Below are 22,708 nucleotides of genomic sequence, written 5' to 3' on the forward strand. Positions count from 1 at the left end.
GTTAAGATTTATTGTCTATTAGCCATATGCCTGACCACTTCATACCTTTATCTGAAAAGCTCTTCAAGTTAGGCAAGCCCCCTGAAGTACCTTATTTGTATTTCCTTTAAACCTATTTTTTTGAATTAGATATTTTTTTTTATTATTTCCATTGACATAACAACAACAGTAAAAGATAAACAATAAAATATAAAAAATACAAAAAAATAAAAATAAAAAAGAAAATTATACATATATATAGTGTGAAGTATCTCTCCAACATTGGCTTTAGTAGGCTGTCCAAAGACAGAGAGTCCCTTACACATAGTAATCCCTTCACATCTATTTATCATATCCATGCATTTCAATTAACCCAGACATGTGCGTGGCGTGTCCATGGAGGGACAGCGGAGGGTAAAAAAAAAAAAAACCAGGGAATTCCTTTTCTTTATCTTTTCCTCCCCTCCCTCTTCCACTCCTCAATTCCTCCCCTCCCCCCCCCGTCCCCCCCCCCCTCCCTTAAGTGTCTATTTTATTCTTATAGATTTGAACCTATCTATATTTTCGGAGTATATTTTTCCTAAGTGTTTTAGTGTACGTGATTTACTATGTGTCCTAACTTTTCCTATTGTGCTAATGCAGCAATATATTAAATTGCTGTATAGGGGCAGTTTTTCCCCCCCTTTTCCCTCCCCTCCTCCCCTCTCCAACCCCCCCCCCCCCCCCCCCCCCCACTTAAACTGCCTTCGTGGGTTTTCGTGAATTTCCCCTTGTTATTTACATTTTGTGTTCCCTTTCATCCTCCCCTTCCCCTTACTATTCCTTTGTGTGGTGTAATCTTATATTAAGTGTATGTGTTTGTGTTATCAGTCCCAAAAGGGCAAGAGGAAAAGAGAAGAGAAAAAAAAAAATAATGGGGGGGGGGAGGGGGATTTTCATCCCTCCCCTCACCGACACACCCACACCCACCCAGCCTATGTACTTAGGTTACTTATAGAGGTCCATTCTAAAATCAAGAATTAACAGTCTAGTAAAGGGACATTTACAACCTTGTATCAAATTGTATGAATACATCGATACATAACCAATATTGGATTGAGACAATAGTTTTCGCAATTAGTACATGCCCTATTTTATAACCCAATCAACAGGATAATCCTCATCATATCTGTACAATACAGCCTGTACATATTCATATATATATAAAAAAAAAAAAATGTTATATATATATATATATATATATATATATATATATATATATATATATATATATATGCATACACATAAAAAAAAAAAATTGAAATAAAAATAATTTGGAAATAAATAATAAATTCATTTATTTATCGTATCCATATACCAATATACAATCTATCTGTACTTCAAGCAACTACATCTTTATTATGTCTTACCTAACACATCTACCCTTTCATTTATTTTCAAGACACTATATATCCTACTTTATGTTATTGGTCGGTTCTATGTCGGTTTATTTTTTATCAATGTCACAGCAACCTTTCCTTCTATTTCTTATATTATCCTCTATTCATTTCTACCTACTCCTGAATTACACCATCTGTCCCATTTTTCTGAGAATTTAATTGGTGTCCCTCGCATTTTAAACATATATCGCTCATGGCATGCCACTTCGTTAACCAGTGCTCTCCACTTATGTATATTTGGGGGATCTGGCGAAAGCCATACCCTTGCTATAATTACCATAGCCATTGTGCTAAGGCATAGAGAATATCTGTATATATTATTTGAGTACTTTTCTCCCAAATCTATACCAAATAAGCATACCAGAGGGTCTATCATAGGTAACATTGGGGCCGTACTTCGTACATCTTTCCAAACCTCCCTCCAAAAATCATAGATAATTGGGCATTCCCATATCATATGCCAAAAATCCGCATTATCCTTCTGACATCTTGGGCATTCAGAGTTATCTCTAAGCCCTGCCTTTTGAAGAGATGACGGGGTCCAATAAGCTCTATGGAGAATATAAAAAAAAATTTGCCTATAACGTATACATGGAGTAGTATCTTTCAAAGAACCCATCATCTGACTCCATTGCTCATCATTAAGATGCCCAAGATTCATTTCCCATTTTACTCTTAGATTACTAATTTGGTCTGGAATACCTTTATCATTTATGACTGCGTATATAGCAGACATTTTCCCCTTCTGCCCCAAATTTAATAACATTTTTTTAACCGGTGAATCATATATTATCGGGGGACCTTTGGGGAACTGGGCTGTCGCTGCGTGGCGTAGTTGGAGGTACCGAAAGAAGGCAGTATTCACGATTCCTAAATTATTTTTTAATTGTTGGAAGGTTATAAACCCATCCTCAGAATATAACTGGCCCACTTCCAATAAGCCATGAGTAACCCAGATATTATCCTCGGATATTTTAACCATTTCTGGATATGAGTTATTAAACCATAATGGAGTGCATTTGTCTTGTGCTGACCATTCATAGAACTTATGGGTGAATCTCCAGATCATTATAGCTTGGCGAAGTATATGTGGCAGCTTAGTATGTGTTAAGCCTGAGAGTAAGAATTGAAGAGGAGAAAAGGAGAAATTAGGGGAACACTCCACCTGTTCCACTAGAAAATTCACCACTGTTGAATCAGCCGTCCCCTTTACCCATTCAGATAGATACGCTAATTGTGCAGCAACATAATACAGACGCAGGTTAGGTAACCCCAAACCTCCCGATGACTGCGACTTGTATAGGACTTTAATTGAAACTCTAGCCTTGCCATTGTTCCAAATGAAGGACAGTAATACCTTCTCAATTCTGTTAAATACCTGTTTCGCTATATAGATTGGAGAATTTTGTAGCACGTATATAAATTTTGGTTGCATAACCATTTTGAATAGATTAATACGGCCAAAAAACGACAGTGGCAGCTTCCTCCAGGCATGGGCCCTATCTCTGAAGTTTAATATTATAGGATCTATATTTTGAGTTACATACTGAGCAGCTTCAGATGTGATCCACACCCCAAGATATTTGAACCGAGTAGTCCATTTTAGGACTTGGTCCATAGATTGATCTTCTGGAATCTGTCCAGATATGGGAAATATATGCGACTTTTCCCAGTTAATTAATAATCCGGAGAATTCACCGAATCCTTTTATTATTTGAAATGCCGTTCTAAGAGAACTTTCAGAATCTTGAAGGAAAAGAAGTGTATCATCGGCATATAAAGCCACTACGTCCTCTATTTTTCCTATTCTTATCCCCCTGACCCCTTCCGCTTCTCGTAATAAACACGCCAGGGGTTCAATCGCGATAGCGAATAATGTGGGGGAGAGGGGACATCTCTGTCTAGTCCCTCTTTCCAATGGGAATGTATCTGATGTGTATCCATTTATTGTCACTCTAGCTCTCGGGTTGGAATATAACAATTGTACAAACTGTATAAACCTTGGCCCAAATGCAAACTTCCGAAGAACCCCCCATAAATACCTCCACTCGACAGAGTCAAAGGCCTTAGCAGCGTCAAGCGACACTACCACTGCCCCCGACCCTGCCGAGTTCCCTCTCTGAAGATGACAAAATAACCTCTGTAGGTTCTGGGCAGTAGATTTTCCGGGCATAAAACCTGTTTGGTCTTTATTAATTATGGAGCTAATAACTACACTTAATCTGGCTGCTAGCACTTTGGACAATATTTTTATGTCTGTTGTTAGCAGCGAGATAGGGCGATACGACTCAGGAAGTGTGGGTTCCTTCCCCTGTTTTAATAATGCAATAATATTTGCTTCAGCCATAGATGGCGGGAGTGACCCCCATTCAAGAAGTGAATTAAATAAATCCAGCAAGTATGGAGCAAAAAATGTCTTAAACATTTTATAAACCTCGGCTGAGAACCCATCACACCCAGGGGCCTTTGAGGCAGGAAGCGAGGATATAGCCGTCTCTATTTCCTCCACTGTGAATGGAGCATCCAAAGCCTCAGCCTCCCAATTGGACAATTGTGGGAGTTTCATTGTCTCCAAATAATCCTCCAATTGTGTGTCAGAATATGAGGCCCTAGATGCATACAAAGAGTAGTAGAAGTCCCTAAAGACCCCAGCCACCTCCACCCCCGAGTAACACATCTGTCCGTCCGATTTCCTTATTCCTTGTATAATATTACTCCTAGCTATATCCGTACGAGCCAGATATGCTAAATAACTACCATTTATCTCCGCATGCATATATTTCTCATGCCCAGAAAAATTTAACCGGCGCCTTGATTTTTCATATATACAATCCACCCATTCCCGTTGTGCATCCTGCCATAATATTCTATCTACCTGTAATTGCGATATTACATATTGTGCTTCTAATTGCTTACTCACTGTTTCTAACCTCTCTTCTTCCTGTCTACTATTCTTCTTAATCTGAGATATACGCTTAATAAATATGCCCCGCATATATGCTTTAAAGGCATCATGTTTTATAGTGGGGTCTGGGTATGACTGATTGTCTGTTTGAAATCCCTCCCATAATAAGACCAAGTCTAACCCTTCCCCCATCAGGGTCAGCCAAAAGGGATTAAGTTTCCATAGTTTTGTCCCTTGATCTGGGCTTGTCCTTAAGGTAAGGGATATCGGGGAGTGGTCTGAAATTCCCCTCGATAAATAATCTACCATTACCACCTCCGGTATTAAATCAGGGGAAATTAAAGCTAAGTCTATACGTGAGAGGGTGTGAAATGTTGCAGAGTAGCAAGAAAATTTTCTAGTGTCTATATTCCGTCCTCTCCACACGTCCACCAAACCCATTTCTGTCAAGAGTCGTGCAAATGCAGTAGGGGAGGGGGTCTGTGTACTTTTAGTTATCTCTCTCCACCTATCCATATCTGAGTCCATCACATTATTGAAGTCTCCTATACATATTGTAGGGGTCGTGGGTGAGTTAGCAATAAATTTAACTGCTCGCCGTAAAACCTCATTTGAATATGGCGGAGGAACATATACGGCCAATATATGTGTCAATTTACAGTTAATATATGCTTGTAAAAAAACATATCTACCCAATGTATCGACCTCACTTTGTTCCAAATGAAACTGTACCGACTTTCTAACCATAACAGACACCCCCCTTGCATTACTAGAAAAGGTAGAATGGAAAGTATGACCAACCCACGGTTTTTTAATTGATAATACTTTGCTACCAAACAAATGTGTTTCAAATAAACAAATTATATCCGACCTATATTTTTTTATCTGCGACAGGACCAATGACCTCTTGATTCTATCGCCTAACCCCCTGACATTCCAGCCGAGCAAGTTAATTTCACCTACCCCCATAACTGGTCAAGAGGTGAGAAGGGAAAAATAAAAAAAAAATAGAGAAGAAGAAAAAAAAAAAAAAAGAAGGTAATTTAAACCCATTTTATATTCACATTTTATATCATATAAGAGAACCAGCTTAATAAATAAGTATAAGTGGAGAAAAAAGGATAAAAAACAAATGGAAAAATTGGAAAAGATAACAATTCCCCCATACTCCCCTCCTATCACATAATAACAATCTTGTAATCCAATATTATTAAACTGTATTTACTGTGCTGTGCATTTTGAACCTTGCTCATCTGACCTCTTTCTTTTAAATATTTTTCTCCATAAGGAAGTACCATAGACACGTATATACAAAAGTAATTATACAGTAAAAAATGAAAAACAAAAAAACAAAAAGACCCATCCCTTACCCTCCCTGTATAGCCTTGAAATTCGAAGGTATACCCATACCCTATAACAAAAAAAAGAAGAAAAAAGATAAAAAACATCAGAAATAATAACTTAATAATAATTAAGAGAAAGAAAAAAAAAAAAAAAAAAAAAAGGAACAGATTCTTCACTTAGGGGATAGTGGTAGATATAAAACCACTACACTATCTTCAGTATGAACTCCACCCTATGATCAAATGTATTGGACCCTGACGTCCACCACCACTGGGGGGGTTTGGGGGGGGATAAGAGAGGCGAAACCGGACGAGGAGAGAGAAATAATAAAAAAAAAAAAAAAAAAACACAACACCCCAACCCGCCTCATCCCATCACGCCCCTCCCTCTACCCCCAGGTTGATTTTATTCCTGACCACACCCCTATATCATCCGTTAATAATTTCTGACACTATATTTCATAATATAGCCTATGGCTGTTTCTCAAGCCAATCCTCAGCTTCTTTTGGAGATGAGAAGAAGTGTGTGGTGCTATTAAAAACCACTCTCAGTTTTGCTGGATACAGCATGGAATACTGTATACTGCGGTCTCTGAGTTTTTTCTTTACTTGGAAAAACTGAGAGCGGCTTTTCTGTACTTCCTGAGCAAAGTCTGGAAAAGCAAGTATATTCTGGCCATCCAGAAGTAAGGGGCCTTTTCTTCGTGCCAATTGCAAAATAGTGTCCCGGTCTTTATAATGCAGGCAGCGTACAATAATGGTTCTGACTGGAGCACCTGGTGGTAATGGGCGAGCTGGGAGCCTATGGGCCCGTTCTATAGAGAATTGCGGGTTAAATACATCTTTCCCAAAGAGTTTAATTAGCCAGTTCTCAATAAAAGTCTCTGGGGTGGCTCCTTCCGCCCTTTCAGGTATCCCAATAAATCTCACATTGTTACGTCTTAGCCGCCCTTCTATATCGGCCATTTTAGCTTGCATACTTGTTATCTGAGTAGACATTTCAACAACTTTTTTTTGAATCGGAGAGGTTGTGTCTTCCAATACTGAAATACGTTGTTCGGTCTCACTGACTCTGTCTCTGATTTTTTGAAAATCCTGTCTTAACAAGGAAACATCCGCCTGAACCTGGCCTATCTTCTCTGTAACTCTTTGTTCAGAGACCGATATGGCCTGCAATATTTGTTGAGTAGATTGCACTGTATCTACAGCTTTAGGTGTATCGCCCTCCATCACAGAGGTTGATAAGCTAGTATCTCCATGTTTAACGGCGCTTTGAGTTGACCGAGAATATTTCTCTAATTTTGCTGCAGCTGCTGCTGCAGCTGCTGCGCCCTTCACCATTTTTTTTTTTTTTATAGTGAGTACCTGTATTTATTTGGATTTTGACTGTATACACGTCTTCAACAGCCCCTTACTAAAAGAGTACAAAATAGTTCACAGAATTAGCCTCTCCACACACAGTCAGGTGACACAGGTGGGTTTTTTCGCAAAATTGTGCTTGTGGCACAGAAAAATGATAATATTTAACCGAGGTGAAGGTCTGAGACAGCAGGCCCTTGGATAGATTCTCTCAGGTAATATAATATAGACACAAACAAGTCTTTCTGCTATCAATATCTTTTGTGCTGTAACAAAACAGGTGTTTTAACCCTTTAATCCTGTATATATAAAAAAAAATCTCGCTTGTCAGATACGCGTTAAACAGATAACAGTCTCTCAGGAAAAGTTCAGATATCTCCCCTCCACAGTCCTGCAGATTTTTTTTTTGTTTGTTTTATATCATCCAGGGACAGGTGACTCACGTTTTTGTGGCTGCAGTCGGGGTTTCTTCACGGTGCTGGTAACTGACTCAGCTACCTCTCTCCTGGCACTTAGTTCTCTTTGAGGTCCCCCCAGAGAGCTGGGTCTAAACAGCTGTCCCCCGTCTAATGGCGTCCTTCCTCTCACAGAGGGCGCCGAGTCCAGAGATATCGCAGCCGGGGATACCAGCCGCGCAGCCGCCCAGCTGTCAATCAACCCGCTGCTTTTCCGGCTTCCGCCTTCCTCCTCACCACACGCCGGGGCTTCCACACACGCCGGGGTCTCTGCTCACACCGGAGCTTCAGCACGCGCCAGGGCCCATACACCTCCGGATTTCAGTCCCCACGCTGTCAAGCACGCACCTCCGTCAGCCTCTCACCCGCAGCGGCGGCAACACATCGCAGGCACAGGATTTCTCAGGAGGTAAGAGAGGAGTTACAGCCTGTGGCTGCTCACTCCATACTGACTCTTAGCCACTCCCCCTCCTTTAAACCTATTTTAGGAGAAACCTCACCGTATTCTTTGTCTACGGCATTGAGGAGCACAGAATTTAGATCATAAAACACCTACAGCAGTTGGCTTATGTTTTTATTCTGGATCTTTGGTATGTATATATACTGAAATTGTCCTGGCCATAGAGCCTTCCTTCCGTCTTAACTTTATGCCGTATTATGTCACACCATGTCTTTAGACATATTCTCATTGGTTGAAATAATATTTAGGATACCATTGTCAGTATTCATTCCGGTCAGGGCACAGATTTCCCCTTTTTTTCCATCCAACCGGTTTATATGAACTCATCTATCGATTGGTATGTTAACCATCCATATCTATGTTTTCACATTCAGGTGTTTGGGAATAAAGGTACCGTTATTTATCAACTTTTTTCCTCTTTCACCTCCTCACCATAACTGATTATTCAGTATCCTCCTCCTCATTCCACTCATCCTTTTTTATCCTCTTTTTCTAAACCCTATTTTAGGGAATTCTTAATATCTATCTATTAGTTTTGTTATATTAATTTTAAAACCTCTATTCGGCATTGTTTCACCTCCTTAGATACCCTTACACCCCTGAAGAAGTCCCACCGGGACGAAACGCGTAGGGTCTTTCAGAATAAAGGGTTCTTCAACTGAAAATTAAGAAATTTTACTGTATCATAATCTGTCGGAAATTGTGTGTTACACATGAAATTTATCCTACTAGATCCATGATTAAGTATGTTTTATGTCATTTTATGAAATAAATTAAAAAAAAAAAAAAATCTGTCATTATATATTCATGTGCACACATAATCTGTGAAACTACCAGCGCACCTCTATACCCTTTTCTTGTCTTCATGTTTATAATATACCTCTATTAACAGCGAGGTATCTAGAGGTGCTGCGAACCTTAGAGCGCAGACAGGGCCCCAACCCCCCTTTTCTATATATATATATATATATATATATATATATATAGCCGCTAAAAAATTATATGAAGAGCACATAGCCACTGAAAGCAAAACCAACCCCAAGAAGTTTTTTAAATACATAAATAGTAAGCGTATAATTAAGGAAAACATAGGCCCACTAACTGATATCAGTGGAAAAAGTGTTACAGAAGATAAGGGAAAAGCAAAACTGTTAAACGAGTTCTTCTCATCAATATTTACTAAAGGAGAGCAGACTGTGGAAAGTACATCTACAACAAATAAGCCAGATCTCATTGTTGAGATCACGCCCAAGGAAATAATACTGAAGCTCAGCAAAATCAAAATAAATAAATCACCAGGGCCAGATGGAATTCATCCGAGGGTACTAATGGAATTAAGGGAAGAACTAGCTACCCCCCTACATTATATCTTTAGCAATTCACTTTCGTCAGGTAAAGTACCAAAAGATTGGAGAATAGCAGAAGTAGTGCCGATATTCAAAAAAGGCAAAAAGGAGGATCCTGCTAATTACAGACCCATGAGTTTAACATCAATTGTGGGTAACCTCTTTGAAGGATTTTTAAGGGATAGTATCCAGGAATATTTAGACCGTCACTGTCTTCTCAGTACTAACCAGCATGGGTTTGTGAAAAATCTTTCATGCCAAACTAATCTACTAGGGTTCTATGAGGAGGTTAGTAAAAACCTTGATAATGGAAACGCTGTAGATGTGATTTTCCTAGAATTTGCTAAGGCCTTTGTACTTATGTGCTTTGTACTTTGTGCCTTCCCACACAAGAGGTTGATAAACAAAATGGAGGACCTAGGATTGGGTGAAAATATCTGCAGATGGGTAGGGAACTGGCTATGTCAGGGGTTCCCAATCTTTTTTGAATCATGGCACCCTAGAGCATTAGAATTTTTCCAGGGCACCCCTAGGCCCCCAAAAATGCAGAAAAAATAAATATAAAATGAAGTAGATTGTGTTTGTTTGTGATTTTTAGGTTCCATTATGTGGTAAAGGGTGGAATGTGCTTCTGTTTGTACACATTTTATTATTGGCAGTCACCAGCTCTGGTTTTGTCCATAAATAATTGATCATAAATCATTTGAATTGGTCCTGGACCACCACTCCGTGGCACCCCTGCAAGTGTCCCAAGGCACCCCAGGGAGCCACGGCACACAGTTTGGAAACCACTGGCCTATACACTAGATGATGGCCACCATACACACATACACCCTGGTCATTAACAACACCACAACCTGATGTCCGCAGACTTTTACCTACATGTAATTGATGAGAGTCACAGTATATAATACACAAACACAATTAGCGGTAAGAAGATCGCATTATTGGGAAACTCTAAAAAAAAAGGTAAGTGCACAACACTCAAAAAGCAACATGAAAGGAGAAGGGGCGGGACCACGGCTGTGAGGGAGTGAGCGGAGGGAGAGGGAGCTCCCTGGTTGAATATCCGAGCGGTGAAACTCCCAGCTATACCCACGATGCGAGCTGACACCCGGCGTCTCATACCCGAAAACTGACGCAGCGCACGTGTCAGTACAGCACCTCCGGCACACTGTGTGAGTGGAGTGGAGGGACGCCAGACGCCAGACCACAGCTCTCACCAGAGGCCAAGCTCTCACGCAGTGGATATAGAAGCCAGCACAGCACAGGTTCAGCTTTCTTTAAAGTCATATCTGCATCGGTGGAAAATAGTTGAAGGCGGATGCGTTTTAGACTAAAACATATGGATCGGCAAGTCATTTCCTGATCCAAGTCATTTCCTGATCCAAGGTGTTTTCCCGAACAGGCTGATTTTTCCGACCATCATAAAATTCTACGCGCATTGAATATCCCTCATGTCATTATTTGTAGGCTACTACACCGATGTGAAACTAAGGTGCCAATCTACTAAGCCTTGGAGAGTGGTAATGTACCAGTCAGTCCCTGTCATTTGTCACAAACAGCCGGTAATCTGGCAGTTAGAAGCGAGTGGGTGGCACTGTATCACTACCTAAGGCTTAGTACATACCACTAGATTTCCCTGCATTGTGTATAGGATCTTTTGTATGCTGGAAACAGATGTTCAGACCAATTGCTCACACAGGTAAGAAAAGTGGATGGAAATGAAGCCGGTGATCACAAACACCTGCTATAGAGTGTAGTTCACCAAAAAGTACCGACCAGGGACTCACATCCACTCAAATTGGTCAGGCAGTAAGTGTGACAGGACGGGTTCCTGGCCGGTGTAAAGATGGCGGAGAGGACAGGATGGTGGGGCTCCTGGCAGCGCCTGTGTCGCTGGCTGGGAGCGGACGACGCGGAGAACGGCAGCCCGGCCACATGGGAGGAGCAACCAAGGTATATTTTGTATACTGCAGTAGCGGTTCCCACGTGTAAAAAAATTTTTTTTAAATTCTTAAAGTCATCTCATTCATTTCTCTGGGGTTCAGTAATATATACATTACAGGGTTCCCAAATACTCGCTATAGAGCAGGCATTCCCAACCACGGTCCTCAAGGCACACCAACAGTGCAGGTTTTAGTGATATCCAGGCTTCAGCACAGATGGTTTAATCAGAATCCCTCAGATACTAATTAAGTCACCTGTGCTGAAACCTGGATATCACTAAAACCTGCACTGTTGGTGTGCCTTGAGGACCGTGGTTGGGAATGCCTGCTCGAGAGTGTAGTTCACCAAAAATTACCGACCAGGGACTCACATCCACTCAAACTGGTCAGGCAGTAAGTGTGATAGGACGGGTTCCTGGCCGGTGTAAAGATGGCGGAGAGGACAGCAGGATGGTGGGGCTCCCGGCAGCCCAGCAACTAAGGTATATTCTGTATACTGCAGTAGGGGTTCCCACGTGGCCGGTCCGTCATCCTCTTTGAAAAATGTCTTTTCATAATAGTGTTTCCGCAGACACTAGGATTACGATGATGATGATTATAAATACTCAAACCCCAATACAACCAAATACGCGCACACAAATCTACTTTTGAATTAGGTACTTGTTTTTAGAACGGCGCCCACGATATTGATCTTAGGCATCGCAACCCAAAAAATCACGTCGGTCGCATCGCATGCGGCCAAAAAAAATCGCATGCGATGCGACCGACGCGATTACCGCAATTTTACATAGGGAACAATGTTAAATGGGCCACAGACCCCAAATAGCCACCCTGAAGTGTGAAATGGCCCCCCCCAATTGTTAACGCCACCCCACCATCAACCCGAAGCGTGGCGAGCGCAGTGACCCTCCGACCTTTTCATACCCCCACTATCCACGTCGGGGTGGAGTTGAGAATAGAAAGTGTGGCGAGCGCAGCGAGCCACCGAGCCCGAAGCGGATACCTTCACAGCTATATGCGTCCCCTCGCGGGCTTCACAGGTATCCACGTCCGCTCGCCACACTTCGGGCTCGCCACACTTTCTATTCTCAATTCCACGCCGACGTGGATAGTGGGGGTATGAAAAGGTCGGAGGACGCGTACCGCCGCCGCTCGCCACGTTGATGGTGGGGTGGCGTTAACAATTGGGGGGGCCATTTCACACTTCAGGGTGGCTATTTGGGGTCTGTGGGCCATTTAACATTGTTCCCTATGTAAAATCGGTAATTGCGTCGGTCGCATCGCATGCAATTTTTTGGCCGCATGCGATGCGACCGACGCGATTTACAGTTTACCATGCATTTCTATGTAAAATCGCGGGCATCGCAAGCCATTCGATGTACATGCGATGCCCGCGATGGGCGCCGTTCTAGGAAACAAGTACCATGAATTATAATACAACAGTAAAGAATGTGGTCCAGTCATTGGTTGTCTTTCCATGTTTTTGAAATGCCGATATCATTTTTGGTTTAGGAAGGAAACCTTCTGTCCCGTATGGGTGCACGGTATTCTCAGATATGAATAGTCCCTCCCAGCCCTTTTCCTGTTCTGTTGGAGTGTATATAAAGCAATGTCTGATGTGACTGAAATGAGCCCTGTTCTTGTAGAATACCCAGATCTCTCTCTCTCTCTCTCTCTCTCTCACACACACACACACACACACACACACACGGGGGCAAAACCATGCTGTACTGCAGGTGGGGAGAATGTAACACGTGCAGAGAGAGTTAGATTTAAGGTGGGGTGTGTTTAATCTTAAATCTACAATTAAGTGGCAAAATAAAGCAGCCAGTATCTATCCTACACAAATCTAAAATGAGCAATAATTGCTCATTCTACCCCTTGTGAGCAATATAGGTGCCCATACACGTGCCGATTCGGCTGTGCGTTCTGAGCTTTAATAGCATCGCATGCCTTGTACATGCCTTGTGCATGCAATGCTATGTGATAAAAAGACAGTACAAAAAGTATGTGCAGCACAGTACTGTGCGATGAGATGCCGCGGGAGCGCACATCTCATAGCACATATCGCATCACCAGGATCTCCACGTGTATGGGCACCTTATGGCTCATTCTAAATCGCCCATCGTGTACTTAACCTCCGGACAAGCCTTCACTGAGGGCAGCCTTGGAGACTTACATAGTCTCCATGGCGCTGGCAGCAGGGGGGCGCTAGATTGAGTAAATCAATAAATCAGTGGAGTGGTCTGAAAATGAAAACACATTTATTAAAACAAAACAATACATACTAAATAGTAATAATAATAATATTAATAAAATCCGGTATTTGCTAATCAGTCACCTTATTTACGCACCTTGTTAATTCAGAGTGCTTTGTGGACTTTTGTGGATATTGCGTTTCTATGAAGTGAGTGATGCCGCTGGAGGAAGATCTATGGATTGTGCGAAACTGTCCCAAATAAATTGTCCTCTTGTTGTATGGTGGATGTAGTGTTCACTCTAGAAATTTTGTCGGGCAGGGCACCGGGGGGCGGTCCGGGCCCGCCGACGTCACACTTGCTGACGTCACTAAAGTGGGCGGGCCGGGCCGCAGACATCACTAAAGTGAGTGGGCCGGGCCACCGACGTCATTAAAGCGGGCGGGCCCGGCCCCACCGAAGATGTCGCCACTACAGGGGGAAGGTGCCGTGATGCCGGGGAAGCGCCGTCTAAGGCGGCCCTGGGCTTCCCCGTGCAAGCTGTCGCGCAGGCACCAGGCTGTTTTAGCGGGGCACTGCGAGAGGGGCAGGGCGCATTTTTCCCTTAAAATATCGGGCAAGGCGCAGCACCCCGCTAAAACAGCCTAGCAGGAACACTAGTGGATGCAAACCACTGGGTGCCTGGGCTGGATGAACTGGATTCCAAAGCTTTAGAATAACGGGGTGAGAGCGGTGTAGGTAGATGGATATGAAGAAGGGAGTCAGACAGTGATGGGGTGACAGCACCAAGTGTGTGATGAGTTCCACTCCTTAGGAAACAGCAGACTGTCACATAGTAATTGAATTTGTGTGTTTGGCATTAGAAGGATACAGACCTGTGACCCACTGTACAATTACCTAGTCAGTTATTACTAATATATTAGATTATGGGGGTATTCAATCTCCCGCCGCTATTCCCGATGGGGGAAATAGCATCGGGACCTGATTCAATGCGGTCTTCCCCGACAGCATTAAACCGGGATCTCTGCAGAACGGGCCCGACTTTACAAGCGGCCGGGCCCGTTCTGCCGAGAACAGCCAGGAATTGTCATGCTTCCTGCCGCAGCTCGGCAGGCGGGACATTGAATCCTGCCTGCGGAATATCCCCCTATATAAGAAAATAAAAACGACATAACAAGGATAGGCACAAAGTGTAATAAGAAAATAAGGCAGGCACTGTCACTAATAGGGTGACCAACTCATCCCTTTAATCCGGGACACATATAAATTACACAGGTTCTGTGGCAGTTTAAAACCAGGTGAAATGGAGTCTTGAGGTGTGGCAGTTTAAAACCAGGTGAAAGCCAGCCACAGAACCTATGTAATTAATATGTGTCCCAGATGAAAGAGATGAGTTGGTCACCCTAGTCACTAAGCACATCGCATGTATCCCCCAACGCCCAATAATCAATCAGTGCACCTTCAGTGTCTGTTACATTATTACTATCACTGGAAATAGCCAATGAGTCGCTAGAATCACAGCGTTCCATCCACAGACATAAATGATATCCTGCCATCTCATAATAAGGAAAAAAGATTGGTCCATTGCTGAAGGAAAATAGATTTGTTTTATTTGTTTAATTTATAACTATTTAAATCTCAGATTATTCAAATATCCTATCTACTTCGATCATGTAAAATTATTATCTTATAGGGCTCTAAATAAGGTGATAATACATTCTATATTTCACCAATTTTAATCATTGTTTGATTGCCTAGATATCATCAGTAGCTCATTAGCATAAATAACGCATCACAATCAGCATGTGATGTCACAATCTGCATGTGATGTCACAATGCCCAGAGTAAGCAGAGAAAACCTCTGGCTACAATCTGCTGGACTCATTTGCTGCCTTGGACTGACCCAGGAAGCATCATTCCACACGTGCTGGAAACAGACTGTTATTATTGGATTATTTTCTGCAATCAGAACCACCACAGACCACAACCAGTGTCATAAAGAACAGGACACTGAATAATAATGTGGAATTGCCTGACATTCCCGTGCTGCCGCAAGGCAAACCGCCCAGATGAAGACTCAGCAAGTGGCACTCAGCGCACTGCTACCCAGAACACTACCACTGGAGAATCTTCTGAGAGACGCTCACTGATTGGGCGCTTGAGAAATTTTATAACTAAAAGAAGAAGACAGCACATAAATGGCCAGGTCGATATTAGCCATCTCGTCCATGAGAGCTTAAAGACTTCCTACTCCTTTGTTGATTTAACCCAGGTCTCACAGAATACCTTGGCCAAGGAGCCGGTCAGTGAGCCTGTTGAAGAAAAGCAAGACCTCTCACCACCTAAAGCCAGGACGGTGCAGGCATCCACCAGCGAGCTGCTGGCCTGTCTTGCAGAGTTCCTCTGTCGCAGGTGTAAGGAGAAGAAGCTAACACCAAAACCTCTTGTTTATTGGCTGATCGATATAGACATTTCCATCACTAAAGTCGATAAGACCATGGGCTTCCTCAATCCGGCCAATGTAATGTTTCTGTACATGCTCTGCCGTGAAGTAATGACATCCGAGCTAGACACTCATGAGGATCTACTGATATGGCTGTCAACATGCCTCTATGTAGCCTATTCCTACATGGGTAGTGAGCTCGCCTACCCAATGAGGTATTTCCTAGTCCACAGCTCCATGAAAGACTTTTGTAGCCGTTCCTTATCTATAACCATGCAAATGAGTGCAAATATGCTCCGCTTCCACATGGATCCCAAATATTTCATCCAGCTCTTTGAGGATCTTTTAGCTGAAGGTGGAAAGCAGGACATTTCTGTTGCAATGATTTAAAGCAACAGCTCTGGCTTGGGAACCAAAAAGAGACCCACACACAGGCTTGGGAACCAAAGACAAAGAGACCCACACACAGGCTTGGGAACCAAAGACAAAGAGACCCACACACAGGCTTGGGAACCAAAGACAAAGAGACCCACACCACAGGCTTGGGAACCAAAGACAAAGAGACCCACAACACAGGCTTGGGAACCAAAGACAAAGAGACCTACACACAGGCTTGGGAACCGAAGACAAAGAGACCCACACACAGGCTTGGGAACCGAAGACAAAGAGACCCACACACAGGCTTGGGAACCGAAGACAAAGAGACCCACACACAGGCTTGGGAACCAAAGACAAAGAGACCCACACACAGGCTTGGGAACCAAAGACAAAGAGACCCACACACAGGCTTGGGAACCAAAGACAAAGAGACCCACACACAGGCTTGGGAACCAAAGACTAAGAGACCCACACACAGGCTTGGGAACCTGAGACAAAGAGACCCATCCCACTCCCACTCCCCTTCCCCACCCCCCCCCCACCCCCACCCGTGGCTGTTATTGCATGGCTATCGGGCGTGGCCCCTTGGCGATGGGGTTACCGGTTCTTTATGAATTGGTAGTGGCACAGCCACCATGGACCAACGCAATATTTTTTTAGAAGTCTAAATCTGGGTACACACTAGACCACATGCCAACGATACCGTGTCGTTCATATTTCCCATGAACACCCTGGATCTCACTGGCAAAACAGATCTTAAAAAATAAAAAAACATGCGAGAGCGCACAACATTAACGATATATTGCCTATACCAGGGGTTCCCAATCTTTTTTGAATCATGGCACCCTAGAGCATTAGAATTTTTCCAGGGCACCCCTAGGCCCCCAAAAATGCAGAAAAAATAAATATAAAATGAAGTAGATTGTGTTTGTTTGTGATTTTTAGGTTCCATTATGTGGTAAAGGGTGGAATGTGCTTCTGTTTGTACACATTTTATTATGGGCAGTCACCAGCTCTGGTTTTGTCCATAAATAATTGATCATAAATCATTTGAATTGGTCCTGGACCACCACCCTGTGGCACCCCTGCAAGTGTCCCAAGGCACCCCAGGGAGCCACGGCACACAGTTTGGGAACCACTGGGCTATGTAATAGAGAACAAAGAGTGGTGGTGAATAGTGCCGTATCAGATACAATACCAGTACTAAGTGGAGTGCCTCAGGGTTCGGTTTTAGGGCCCATTTTATTTAACATTTTTATAAACGATATTGGGATGGGGTTACTCAGCAATCTATCCATCTTTGCAGACGATACAAAACTAAGCAAAGTTCTTAAAACATCAGAAGATGTCACCACGATTCGAAAGGATCTTGCAAAACTAGAGGAATGGGCTAAAAAGTGGAAGATGAAGTTCAACGTGGATAAATGTAAAGTTATGCACCTTGGGAGACACAACCAGTGTGCTAGTTATAACCTTAGCGGAGAGGAATTGGGTATTTCAATACTATAAAAGGATCTAGGAGTCCAAATAGACAGCAAACTGGGGTGTAGTGCACAATGTAATATAGCAACAACAAAGGCCAACAAAATTTTAGCATGCTTTAAAAGGGGCATGGAAACTAGGGACTCAAGGGTAATCATGCCACTGTATAAAGCATTGGTAAGACCGCACCTCGAATACGGTGTACAATTCTGGGCCCCGCACTATAAAAAGGACATCATTGAATTAGAAAAAATCCAGAGACGAGCAACAAAGCTTATTAGGGGAATGGAGAATTTAAGCTACGAGGAGAGATTAAGCAAGTTGGGACTATTTACGTTAGAAACAACGCTTAAGGGGGGACATGCTCAACATGTACAAATACATCAGGGGCCAATATAGATTTTGTTCAGCTAGAAGAAAAAATTTCTTTACAGTCAGAGCAGTCAAACATTGGAACTCTCTTCCTGGAGAGGTGGTGTCGGCAGACACATTAAATACGTTCAAAATAAGGTTGGACAAGCACTTATTGGTTAAAAACATCCATGGGCACATATGAGAAATATAATCTGTCAATCTTTTATAAACATCCTAGGTTGAACTAGATGGACGCAAGTCTTTTTTTTAGCCTTAGCTACTATGTAACTATATATATATATATATATATATATATCCCCATTCTCACCTGTATGTATCTCAGTAACTCTTCTATGTGCCCACTTTCATCTATTTGTAGCTCCACACCCAAATTCTCACATATTGGTGGCACCATATCCACCCTATGTGCTTCCTCTCATGTGTTTGCAGCTGCCACACCCACTCTGTACATAGCAGGGCTGATTCAGCTAATTTTGCTAAAGCAACGAATTTCGCTGCTTACCGAGTCGTCTTGAATGAGGCCCATCATCTGTATGTTTCTCATGCACTTCACCGCACCTCACCCGCTCTATCTCCTCACCCTCACTTTGTATGGCACCAGCGAGTGTACCTATTTTTACCTTGCTACTGTATTGTAGAAGTTTTCTTTTTTCTCTTTCTCCATGGCCACAGCACGCTGTAGGCTCAGAAAGGACCCTGAGGTTTCCAGCTCCATCAACATATCAGCAATGATGTCCGCTGCGAACTGTCTGTTAAAGCAAATGGAGAATTGTGACTGATAGCGCAGTTAATATGGGTTATAATATCACTGTTGTGGTCTTGGGCATTCTCAGTATCAGCCTGGTTCCTCTTACACTGGGAACAAAGTGGCTGCCTTACCTGTCAGCCTGGACCTTCTTTAGGTTATCAGAAGTTAAAGGACTTTGCTTGACCGCTTTCAGAAACTGGATATTGCTCGTTTTCAGCTTTTCACTTGTTTCATGCATCTGCTCCTTCAAATATAGCAACTTGTGTGACACTGGCGGTGGCGCTAATTGGGCATCTGCACGGTTGCCAATCAGTTCCTCAAACTTTCCCTCCAGTTGCCTCTGAGTCTTCAAAATTTTACAAATTTCATTTCCAACAATCTGAAATCACACAAGTGATAATTACGCGACTGTGACTTTGGACCTGATTCTGGTCCACTCACAAATGCAAATTCTGTCTTTAATAGACAAAACCATGTGATCTCACCACGGGATCCGGGGACAGTCACAGAAAGCAGGGGCAGAGATAGCTGCACAGGAGCAGATTTTCACAAGCTCTGAGCGCCCACCACCCTCCAAGGTAAACTGGATACCCTATCTGGACCAGCCTACTACCGTTGAGGAGGTCACCAACTGCGCAGGACTGTGCCCCAAGAGTGTACGGTAAATCAAAACCTCTTCCCATCTTTTGGGATCTTCTTAAAGGGCTTAATAGGAACGGACAGACCCCACAAGTACTTTATACCATACCAATACACCAGGAATCATGGGTCTTAAAGTCTAGTGCACTAGCACCTTTTTAGTGTTTTACCAATCAATTTCAGTATACAGTTTATTATTACTACTGCTTATGTTTACATTTAATTGATTTTAATTTATGTGATCACTGTACATTAATAAATTGTGTTTTAAATTGTGAAACCAGTCCAATTGGCTTTAGTATTCTAATATTAGCGCTGCTAATATTTTGGCACTTTAAATACCTGTCAAATGACTGGCGGTTCTCGGATTGGCTGAGAGCTCTCAGCCAATCCGAGAATGGCCAGTCATTTGACAGGTATTTTAAAAAACCTAATACCCGGCCCACCACTGCACTACATTGCCTGCCCCGCAGCGCTGCTGATATCTGTGATCACACTGCCCGGTCAGGTCAGCACTCGCCAGCGCCGCCAGCTAAGCACTCAGGGACCCGCTGCCCGCCCACTGCTCCCCCGGTCAGTCTGCATGCATATGCCTTTCAGGTGGGCAGGTAGGGAGGTCAGACGTGATCTTATGTGCTGACCGTCCGACCTCCCTGATCCGGTCCGATGCGCACGGGACCGCGCATCGGATCGGATCAGATATCACACACCTGCGATTTTGGGCCGATTTCACCCGGTTATCGGCCCAAAATCGGATGACATCGTCCCAAAATTGCATAGTGTATGGGGGCCTTTACTCTCTCTCTACATATTACACCTGCCCCAACTGCAGTTCACATGGTTTTACACAAAACAAGAAAAACAAATAGCAGCGCTAATATTAGAATACTAAAGCCAATTGGACTGGTTTCCCAATATAAAAGACAATTTATTAATGTACAGTGATCACATAAATTAAAATCAATTAAATGTAAACATAAGCAGTAGTAATAATAAACTGTATACTGAAATTGATTGGTAAAACACTAAAAAGATGCTAGTGCACTAGACTTTAAGTCCCATGATTCCTGGTATATTGGTGTGGTATAAAGTACTCGTGGGGTCTGTCCATTCCTATTAAGCCCTTTAAGAAGGTCCCAAAAGATGGGAAGAGGTTTTGATTTACCGTCCACTCTTGGGGCACAGTCCTGCGCAGTTGGTGACCTCCTCAACGGTAGTAGGCTGGTCCAGATAGGGTATCCAGTTTACCTTGGAGGGTGGTGGGGCAGGCAATGTGGTGGGCCGGGTATTAGATTTTTAAAATACCTGTCAAATGACTGGCCGTGCTCGGATTGGCTGAGAGCTCTCAGCCAATCCGAGCATGGCCAGTCATTTGACAGGTATTTTAAAAATCTAAAACCCGCCACTGCACTGCCCGTCCCGCAGTGCTGATATCTGTGATCACATCGCCCGGCCAGGTCAGCACTTGCCGGCGCCGCCAGCTAAGCGCTCAGGGACCCGCTGCCCGCCCCGCTGCTCCCCCTGATGAGGATCACATTTGGCCCCCTGCCCCTCACCGCCCGCCCCCTGCTCCCCGACATGTGATAAATTGCAAGCGATTTATCACATGTAAAATTTGGCTCATCAAGTGCCAAATTGTATGTGAGCCTCCCGGGGAGCTGCCGGGAGGCTCACAGGCGAATTGGGTCCGACTTGTCCTAAGGACAAGTCGGCCTATGGGGGCCATTAGATTTGGTAGGGATTTGTACTTCAAACTGATATCCCCCTAATTGTCTAGCTGCGGGGGATAGCGATCCGCAGCATTGCTATCACTTGGCCAAATAGGGTATGCAGGCAAGGCAATTTCGACTAAGCCACACATATGCACAGTGTATTTGGCTTATGGCCAAAATGGCCTAATCAAACTTGCCCATGGGCTTAGTCAAAAATGCGTTGCCTGCCTGCTGCATGTCTTAACTTGTCAAGCAGAGTGAAAATGAAGAATCTGTTTATTGCTAACCCAGTTGTCGCCACTGATAATCACTATATGGGCCATTACAGTAACATAACATAAGCTACATTACAACACTTGTCAGCCCAACATTTTGTTTCAATACAAGGTAATGTACTGTCCTCCTTATCCTGAGAGAAAACATTGTAATAGCACACTGCATTGTTACACAAATAAGAAGTACTCATTTAAAGGTAAAAAAATAGGCTAAAACAAAGCTGCAGTATCTATGTTTTGTATATTCTCTTAGCACATATATATTCCTGAAGAACTAAAACAAAGATGTTGGGCTTTTCCAAATGACATACCTTGCTTTTGCTAAATATGAAGTTGGGTTTCTAATAATCATTTTCTATGAATGTTTACTAGTCCTGCTGATGAGTGATCATCTTTTTGGAATTAGTAGCCCACAACTAGTAAAATTGTCCTTCTTGATGTCACTCCAACAGTAAGGTATCTCTTGTTACTCACATCACCTCGGCCATGGTAAGAGACTGGCATGATATATCCTAGGATAGAAAGCTGATCCAGACTGTCCTCCAGCACTGTGCATACCCGCAAGACATCCATCATTGCAAATGACTCCATCTTCTTGTCCTATAAGGGGCCAAATGTAACATTTGTGGAACATAAATATGAGGATGATGACAATGTTCTATAAGTACATGTGTTTTTTATACCAAAGCATCTATGAATGAACTACTTTACTGACATCACAACTGAGCATGCAAATTTAAGTGACCTGTATGGGGTCCTGTGGACTGAGCTTGAGTACCACTGTATTAACCTTAATCTTCTAAATAAAAGGAACTGCGTCCCATCAGCTGTAGTGGGGATACAAAGCTAAGGAGATAGTAAGGCATGCTGCTAGCTGTTGTGCCACTATTGCTGTTACTGGACCTTGGGGTAGATGTATGAAACAGTGACAGGGGAGGAGAAGTGAGCCAGAGAAGTGGCCCATGACAACAAATCAGCGGGTGTAGGTAAAAGCCGGAATCACAGTACATGCATTGAAAAAGCCGGAAACCATGTTAAGTGTATTAGAAAAGCCGGAAATCATAGTAAATGCATTAAAAAACCTGGAAACCATGTAAAGTGTATTGGGTATGTATCATTGGGTCGACATGCAAGAATGTCGACATGACTAAAGGTCGACGTGTGTTAGGTCGACACAAGCATTAGGTGGACAGTCAAAAAGTTGACATGGGGTTTTTCACTTT

The 22,708-nt window shown here is 43.0% G+C and overlaps 1 protein-coding gene across 3 annotated transcripts in view; it reads right to left on the reverse strand.

Annotated features, from left to right (window-relative positions):
• The window catches only part of DRC9 (dynein regulatory complex subunit 9), a 98,064-nt gene that overhangs the window by 29,557 nt on the left and 45,799 nt on the right, over positions 1–22,708 (reverse strand). For all 3 annotated transcript variants that reach the window (XM_083177446.1, XM_083177447.1, XM_083177448.1), the window contains exons 2-4: positions 21,960–22,085; positions 18,991–19,238; positions 18,732–18,860 (exon numbers count right to left, since the gene is read on the reverse strand). In XM_083177446.1, the coding sequence (XP_083033572.1) occupies positions 18,732–18,860; positions 18,991–19,238; positions 21,960–22,085 (503 nt within the window). The remainder of the gene's footprint in view (positions 1–18,731; positions 18,861–18,990; positions 19,239–21,959; positions 22,086–22,708) is intronic.

The sequence above is a fragment of the Crinia signifera genome, chromosome 3 (genome assembly GCF_055691185.1).
Source record: "Crinia signifera chromosome 3, ASM5569118v1, whole genome shotgun sequence".
In the NCBI taxonomy this organism is placed as follows: domain Eukaryota; kingdom Metazoa; phylum Chordata; class Amphibia; order Anura; family Myobatrachidae; genus Crinia; species Crinia signifera.